At 40.3% G+C, this 9,062-nt stretch overlaps 1 protein-coding gene across 1 annotated transcript; it reads right to left on the bottom strand.

Annotated features, from left to right (window-relative positions):
* Nucleotides 1–3,840: 3,840 nt before the first annotated feature.
* On the bottom strand, nucleotides 3,841–7,566 carry LOC307000858 (piggyBac transposable element-derived protein 4-like). Its single transcript, XM_079616783.1, has 3 exons — nucleotides 7,031–7,566; nucleotides 5,738–6,685; nucleotides 3,841–4,718 (listed from the first exon to the last, which is right to left on the bottom strand). Exons 2-3 carry the CDS (start codon nucleotides 6,278–6,280, stop codon nucleotides 4,170–4,172), a joined length of 1,092 nt encoding a protein of 363 aa, XP_079472909.1. The 5' UTR covers nucleotides 6,281–6,685; nucleotides 7,031–7,566; the 3' UTR covers nucleotides 3,841–4,169.
* Between the last annotated feature and the right edge of the window lie 1,496 nt (nucleotides 7,567–9,062).

Below are 9,062 nucleotides of genomic sequence, written 5' to 3'. Positions count from 1 at the left end.
CCATTGACCAGAAATAAGTTCAATAGGTCAGATTTGGACTTTTAAAGGGCTTATGAAGTATCAGAAGGAGTCTATAAGTAGAAAGTTCAAGATCGAGAACTCTTTGGCCAGTAATATTTTCAGTAGGTCGATTCTGGTATAGAAAGTTCAAGTTCATGGACTCTTGGACCAGAAATATGTTCAATAGTGAAATATGGACAATTGTCTGGCTGATGTACTACTACCTGAAAAAGTCTATAATCATTAATAGAGAGTTCAAGATCAATCACGCTTCAGTCAGAAATATGTTCAATAAGTCAAATCTGAAATACTGCATGGCTGAAGAAACATCTGATTCTAGAGTCTATGAGTGTGTTTTGATTGTTCAAGATCGAGGACTCTTTTGCCAGAAAAAATTTCAGTAGGTAATTTATGGGCTGCTGTGTGGCTGATGAATCATCATAAGGAGTCTATGAGCATGTATAAAAAGTTCAAAATCGAGAACTGTTTTACCAGAAATATTTTCAGCGGGTCAATTATCGCCTGTCTGGCTACTATAACATCGCAAGAAGTCAATCTGTATATATGGAAGTTAAAGTTCAAGAACTCTTAAGTCAGAAATATGTTCATCTGTTCAAAAAGGGACCTCTGTAGTACCAATTTAACATCAGAATGATCGCAAGTTTATATCGCTTAAAACCTTTTGAGGACCCTTTGACCAGAAATAAGTTCAATATGGACTTCCATACGGCTTATGGAGCATCAGGAGGAGTCTATATAGAAAAATCTAGGTTGAGGACTCTTTGGCCAGAAATATATTCCTTGGGTCAATTATGGACTTCTTTATGGCTAACATAACCTCAAAAGGAGTCAACGAGTATGTATAGAAAGTTCAAGAACTCTTAGGCCAGAAATATGTTCAGTAGTTCAAAAAGGGGCCTCTGTATTACTGATTTAACATCAGAATAAGTCTATGAGTTTATATCGCTTAAAACCTTTTGAGGACCCATTGACCACAAATAAGTTCAATAGGTCAGATTTGGACTTTTAAAGGGCTTATGAAGCATCATCACTAGGATGATTCTGGTATGGAAAGTTCAAGTTCATGGACTCTTGGACCAGAAATATGTTCAACAGTGAAATATGGACAATTGTCTGGCTGATGTACTACTACCTGAAAGAGTCGATAATCATTAATAGAGAGTTCAAGATCAATCACGCTTCAGTCAGAAATATGTTCAATAAGTCAAATCTGAAATACTGCATGGCTGAAGAAACATCAGAATCTAGAGTCTATGAGTGTGTTTTGATTGTTCAAGATCGAGGACTCTTTTGCCAGAAAAATGTTCAGTAGGTAATTTATGGGCTGCTGTGTGGCTGATGAATCATCATAAGGAGTCTATGAGCATGTATAAAAAGTTCAAAATCGAGAACTGTTTTACCAGAAATATTTTCAGCGGGTCAATTATAGCCTGTCTTGCTACTATAACATCACAAGAAGTCAATCTGGATATATGGAAGTTAAAGTTCAAGAACTCTTAAGTCAGAAATATGTTCATCTGTTCAAAAAGGGACCTCTGTAGTACCGATTTAACATCAAATTGATCGCAAGTTTATATCGCTTAAAATCTTTTGAGGACCCTTTGACCAGATGTACTACTACCTGAAAAAGTCTATAATCATTAATAGAGAGTTCAAGATCAATCACGCTTCTATAAGTTCAATAGGTCAGATTTGGAATTTTAAAGGGCTTATGAAGCATCAGAAGTAGTCTATAAGTAGAAAGTTCAAGATCGAGGACTCTTTGGCCAGTAATATTTTCAGTAGGTCGATTCTGGTATGGAAAGGTCAAGTTCATGGACTCTTGGACCAGAAATATGTTCAATAATGAAATATGGACAATTGTCTGGCTGATGTACTACTACCTGAAAGAGTCTATAATCATTAATAGAGAGTTCAAGATCAATGACGCTTGTTGTGGAAATTATTCTATTTGAAAAGTGAGGAGGAAAAACAGACAAGTGGAATCTTCGAAAAGTCAAAGTATCAAAAGTTTATTTCTTGCAAGAAATTGGCATTCACATACAGAGAACGTCTGATATGAGAAGGCAAAGGTCAGTCCCTTTTGCCAAGATTATATACCCTCAACCCATCCTGAGTGGGTTGCATCTTGTCATAAAGATTTGTCTCGTTTACCTTAAAAGGAAACGTCTGTATACGTCCGTGTTCAAGATCTCGTCTAATCATAAATTCTATCTGAACAGAACAATGCCTTGTCTGCCCAAAAAAAACCCCTCTCTCAGCCCCTGCTCTTTTCACACCTATTGCCTATCTTTAGTTCGAACAAAGCTACACACACACATATTTTCTTCACACTTGGAGTACAAAAGGTCACTTGCTACTTAGTTCTTCTTAGAACATATTGTTCCTGCAAGCTTGTTCTAACTCATACATTTATAAAAACTTAGTTTTATATCTTTAATAATGTGCCTTTGATTATATTCTTTTAAATGCTTATGAGTAAATGAAAGTTCAACGTTAATACAAGTCGTATATATTCAAAAACACATCCAAAGTAAAATAACCACATCTAAAGTAAAATAAACACATCTAAAGTAAAATAAACACATCTAGAGTAAAAGAAACACATCTAAAGTAAAATAAACACATCTAAAGTAAAATAAACACATCTAGAGTAAAAGAAACACATCTAAAGTAAAATAAACACATCTAGAGTAAAAGAAACACATCTAAAGTAAAATAAACACATCTAAAGTAAATGAAACACATCTAGGATTAAAATTTCCACCACATTCCACCCCATGTTCATCCAAAGAACATACACACAATTTGACATTTACTTCTCCATAACCATAGTAATTTACAACAGGTAAACTTTTCCCATGGTCATTTCATTTCTTAATCAAACTCATGTTCGTTCTCGGTCGCCTCATCTTCATCCATTCTAACCTCAACTTCATCTGCTGGTTCTCTACGTATCATGGTCACGTATTCCCCTTCAGTCATCCTAAACATCGTAGCAGTCACTGTCTTAGTAGTGACTGCTGAAATGCAATTTACAAGACATGGGGTCATCAAAATCAAAATAAAAATTAAACATGCTATTGGCACAACAGTACTAATCATCCATTTCATCCACTCCTGCAGGCTTGAAAACCAAACATCTAGTGAAGTTGTCATGTCTCCTGGAGTGGCTACTGCCATTTTCATGTGCTCTATTATGTTTGTTACATTTTGATAGACGTCAGGCAAGTTGAAACAACAAGAGGTTCCTAACATTTTGCACACGCCCCCACGTTCTGACGTGATCATGTCTAAAACCAGACGATGTTGAATGACAGCTTCCCTAATTCCTCTAAGTGCAGTGTTTAATTTTCCCAACGCATCTTCAGTCTCGTTAGCTAAGCGTAATACCTGCCAGGCTAAGCCATTTATTTTTAGTAAGCTAGCAGCAGTACCTCCCCCCAAGAGGAAAGACCATCCTGTCATAGATACTCTGCTTGTCCAAGGGTCCCAAAGTTTGGTACCTTGAAACATCAGAGGCATTTTCTCATCAGCTAAACTTCTTTTTGGTCTCATAGAATTTTGCTCATAGTCGTCGTGTTCTTTATTGAAATAAACTTCCGTTCCCGCATCTAACAGTCCTGGATAACAGCACCCCATCCATTTTCTAGGAAGGTAGTGGAATGCCGTTTGGCCACATACCCACACTGTTCCAGCCGTAGTTTCCCTTAGATCATCGTCGTCACCTGGACACTCAATAAATGTACCATCCGATGTTACACATTTATTATTACTCATGATTATCGTAGTTTTACAGTGAGATGTACCTGCCATTATCACTAGAAGTCCCAGAGAGCAGCCATTTGGCTTTTCTACCTATAAAACCCGCAGGACAGCCGATGGGCTGGAAGGCTTTAGGCTAATATCCTTAATCAGCTGTGAACGGTTGCTTTTGTTATGCAAACAATGTGGGGCCATGCTGAGCCACTTCAAGGAAACTTGTGTTTCACTTTGCCATCTTAGAGAGAAATCAACACACTTGTTTTTTTTCCTTTGTTGCTGAGATTTATTGTTAAAAACAGTACAAAATAAAATAAAAAATAAACCAACCATTTGTACACATATTTACAAATAATATTAAAAAGTGAGTGAGTACATTCCAGCAATCACTCACAATCCTGGCACTGCCATGGTATCTTCCGTCTGCATTTACCACATGTGTATCTGTAGCAGTGAACACATCGCACAGTGGCATGATTGTTCTTGCATTGGTGTTTGACCTGACACATGGCTCTTTTTCCAGGGCTAGGTGTGGAGGGTTGTGTCCGAAGCAATTGTTCTTTTCTTGCCTTCTTCGCACACATATGAGAGTTAGCCAACTCTCTTGCAAGCTCCAGCAGGAAGTCCACCCGTCTTTCCTGCCTTCCGGTGCATGCTTGATACAGCACATGTGCATTCAGTGCTGCCATGTCAATCATGTTATAGAACACGGCAACTGGCCAGCGCCGTGTCCCTGTGCGGACAGTGTACTCCCGCACCATCTGGTCCATCACATCCACGCCGCACTTTGTGGTGTTGTAAAGGGTGATAGTGTTTGGCTTCCTTTTGGTGGTATTTTCAGTCTGAATCACGCTGTGCATGCTGCTAAGAATGTAGACAGTCTTCTTCCGTTTGGGCGCATACGCCGTCAGCGTAGCAGCAGTGGTTGAAAACACCTAATAAATAAGATAAATTGTTATTTTCATAGCACTTTTACACACAATGGGCCTCATTCATGAAACATTCGTAAATATACGAGTAAATATGTGAGTGATTTGCGCGTAAAGAGACCTTCCCGAAAACTCTTCTCCTGATTCACAAATACTTCGTAAACGTCAGATGTGATAGTGAAACGTGTGTGTGTGTGTTATGAATTCCAATCAGTCGTAAATGGGACGCGCGTGCACGCTCATTCTCAATTACCATAAATCCCGCCCATTAAATCCAAACAAAGGATTTCCACATGTCTTCTCAAAAGCGAATGAAAAAGAACAATTTCTCAGATGCAGAAATTTAAGTTTTATTATCAGAAGTTCATTCAAAACACCACATTTTATTTTCAAGCGTAGTCTATAGTGGCGTATTAGGTCCTAAAAAGGAAGCTTGGCAGCATACAGATGCAGTTAATGGAGTTTTATCTGTTAATCGAACAGTCCCAGAAGTGAAAAGAAAATGGTTCAACATGAAGCTCGACTGCAAAAAAAAAAACGAATTAGTTCACTTCGAAAAAATATAGCCCAGCCCTATTGAAAGCAATTAATTATTTGATTAAAGTGATCCGTTTGCAGATGCTATTACTGGCTCTCATAATAAAAGTAAAAAGAAAAAACATATATATAGCCTATGTAATTAGGCTACTATATATAATATTTTTTTCAAAATGCTGCGTGTAAATTTGTACCCGATTAAGGTGAATTAAAACGCAGCCTTATTAATGAGAAAAACGTTCGGATGTTAAACGCACTATTTACGCGTGGCTGGGAGCAGGTGTAGATTTCTTTCGTACCAACTAACATTTGGAAAATACGAACATTTTAATGAATCCGAAAATTTACGCCAGAACCACTTTACACACGATTTACACAAGAATTTGTTCTGCTCGTGTTTCATGAATGAGACCCAATGACACTTGGCGGTGTTGATTCTAAAAATTAGAAACACATAAACATAGAACCACAAAAGACCTGCAACATACCTGAGTGGTGAATTCATTGCGATCTGTGCGTCTAGCGGATTGAGGGATTTCCCGGCGAATCTTGTTGACTGTGCCGAGGATGGTGGTTTTCCGACTAAGAAGTTTATGCGCAAGTGACAGCGATGTGAAGAAATTGTCCGTGGTAACATTTCTGCCCTTGTCTAGGAATGGTTCCATCAGCCTCATCACTACATTTTCAGACAGTCTCTCTCCACTGGGACGACTAGGGTCCTTGCCAAGATATGGGAGGACATTACAAATGTACTTGGATTTTAGGTCGCAAGCCACCCAAAACTTGATCCCAAACTTGTCAGGTTTAGTTGCAATATACTGCAGGAAACAGCAGCGAGTCTTTGACGGGAAAAGCTGTTCATCAACGGTGATATGTAGACCAGGGTTGTAGGACGTGATGCAATTGGTGACAAATGATCCCCACACACTGGAAATTGCAGCAAACTTATCAGTCTTTGCTCGATCACTCCGGGTGGACCTGTCATCAAAGCGTAGGTGTCGCATGATGTCTTGGAAGCGGTTTCGCGGCATTCTTCCAATGATATGTGGGTTTCCCAGGTTTGCTGACCAGCAGTCATGTAGTGATGGAACCTTGGGTAAGCCCCCGCAAGATGACAATTGCAATAAATGCCATTAGTTCAGGGAGGGCCATGAACCAATGAACATGCTCCGTTTCCTGTGCATGTTGAATAGTCCATTCTTGAATGCTATGAAGCATGTCAAGAGTGAGGAAACACAGGATGCTCTGAAGGCGACTCGAGATACTTTTCCTGGCCTTAGCCGTTGGCTCTCCATCTGCAGCGTACGCTTTGATTGGGGTGAAAGGGAGACGCGTCCCCACCTGTTCTTCACGCCACACTGTGCCATCTTTCGCTGTCTCTGTCAGGTCAGTCCCCAAACGGGCTCTCTTTTTTGGTTGAGGAGCAGTCTCCTCATCTGCAGTGTGAACAAATTCAAATTGTGAGCAATGGAAAAGTCAAATGATATCACAAATGCATGCATAGATACTAATAATAATTCCAGTATCTCCTTCTCTGTATCGGAATAATGTCTGAAATATCTTCCTAAATAAAAAGATACAACTAAAGCAAAACAACTAATAATGTTTTGCACTTCAGATGTCAGTGAATGTCTGCTAAGTAGTACAAACAAAAAAGTGGACAATAAAAAAAAGTAAAATACAAAAAGAGTAAATATTTATGTCACTCCACTCTGCTTTTTTGGTGTTTTCCACTTACTGGTTTGAAATGAAATAGGAAATAATATGAAATGAAACTTAACCTGAAGACAGATCAGACAGCTCTGAGTCCGAATCCGGCTGAAGTTCTATGTCTTCTCCATCTGAATCACAAGGGTTTACTTCACTCAGGATCATTTCCATGGCCTGCTGAGTGGTGAATCTTCTCTGCATTTTATTTTCTTGGAGAGGAGGTTTGTACACCACAGAATTCTTGAGGGCACTGAAGTAGTAGGCTATGTGCAGTGAGATTTTATCCACCTCTGCACAAAAGGAATTACCTCTCATTTGAGAGCAAGCTGCATGCAATTAGCTGCATGCAATTAGCTGCATGTAATTCATACCTGTTTACACCTGGGCAAGACCCTACATGCCAATGTGAGACATGGTCAATCAAGTTCTCTGCTTTTAGCAGCCCTCCCTCTCCCACACATACAAACATGCCACCAGCAACCATTCACACACACACCCCCAACCCCCCTGCAGATTGCTCAGGTAATGACCACATTTACACATGAATTGATGCTAATGATAGCCAAAAGACTGGCCAGTTAGCATCCACTTGGCTAAAAGAGGGGTAAAAAACTCTGGGTCTTCTAGTGTTAAAGCCCCAGTTTGCTTTTCTAATTTACATAGACATACGTCGCCTAATTGTGGTTTCACTGCCCATACATTGTCAAAGCCCCTAGTACTATGTTCTGATGGGTTCTGACACCTGACCCCCTTTGCAGACTTTGATCTGATTGCTGCAGAGTTGTCCCCATTTAGTAATTTCCACATAGCACACGGAATTAATCCAATTAGCTCACCTAAATTAGCCGATCTTAATGGATGGACCTTCCAGGTCCTATCCATTCGCAGACACCACCAGCATGATTGGTTAATAGCCAAAGCTTGTCGTTGAAGTAAACTTAACATGCATGCTCTATTGCCCTCACATTGTATTCTACTGTGCGTAATAGCTGTGTCCTCATGATGCAAATTAAGCTGTTTTTCTAATTCAGCGTCTTCTTCTTCTGGTATGCTAGTGTGAGTTATTAGTTCAGACAGACTATGGGTTGTCGGTGGCGGATCTACCATAGTTATTTCTATTGGGACATACGTGTCAGTACCTGCAGTCCACCAAGCACAGTAAAATTTCCCCTCCCACAGAGTTGCGCCATCATCTCCTGTGGACAAAGTAACTTTCAGTTTGGTTTTAGAATTTTCAGTGATTTCTTCAATTTTCACAAGGTCGGACATACTTTTAGCGCTATTACCCTGAGGTGAGGCATACCCTGCCTTTGCCAATAGACCCTCACTGACAGCTTCCTGATTACCCCCGTACACATCTCGCCATCCACACGGATCTTTACAAAAATACATGGCTTTACCCCATTTGTACAAACGGTCCGGATTATACCCAGGTCCTGCTGCGGAAATAGGGTCACATATTATGATTATCTTACTTCTTTTTCCCTTTGTCATTTTCACCTTTATGTTACCTTCCTGTGCTAGGCCCATGGCCAGGTTAGTTAAGAGGATAAGCTTTAGTAACATATTGCCACACAGTACAACCTCGCCAGGCAAGAAAATGTTCTTGTGAAAATGATATCAGTCCTGTGTCTCTATGTATTGTTGGTCTCAAAGCAGGTCTAGTTGATATTATTAGACAGGTCACGGCAATGCCCTCGCCGTCAAAACACCACAAAGTTCTTGACACAGTACGGACTACTCCCAAAATTGCAGAATCGTCCTGTACTATTGACTCGTCCTGTCTCCAATGACGATGGTTTTCGAATTGGTAACCTACAGGATGACACGAGGCTCTCTTTAGTCTGACGCCCGTTCGGTGCTCGTCGGCTGTGAATGGGATTCTTCTTCCGTTGCAGCTACCGCTGGAGCTGGAGCTGGAACCTTTCGACAGTGTGTCCCGTGGATCCACGGAGCTCTCTCCTCGACTTTCACCGCAGTGTGAGTTACCAGCAACACCTGGAATGGTCCCTGCCACCGTTTCGTCCTCCAATGCTTTCGTCTCAGATCCTTTATCAGCACGAAATCTCCTGGCCTAATACTGTGCAGGGCTGTCTCAGCCGG

This window comes from Phoxinus phoxinus, assembly GCF_949152265.1.
Source record: "Phoxinus phoxinus genome assembly, chromosome: 6".
In the NCBI taxonomy this organism is placed as follows: Eukaryota; Metazoa; Chordata; class Actinopteri; order Cypriniformes; family Leuciscidae; genus Phoxinus; species Phoxinus phoxinus.
The sequence above is the reverse complement of the archived record's forward strand: the minus strand, read 5'-3'. Positions and strand labels throughout refer to the sequence as shown.

Excerpts from the sequence above, each read along its gene's own strand:
- LOC307000858 (XM_079616783.1), bottom strand. The coding sequence starts at position 6,280 with ATGCCGCGAAACCGCTTCCAAGACATCATGCGACACCTACGCTTTGAT. Across the intron at positions 4,719-5,737 it reads GCAATGAATTCACCACTCAG|GTGTTTTCAACCACTGCTGC; the intron begins GTATGTTGCAGG and ends CTTATTTATTAG.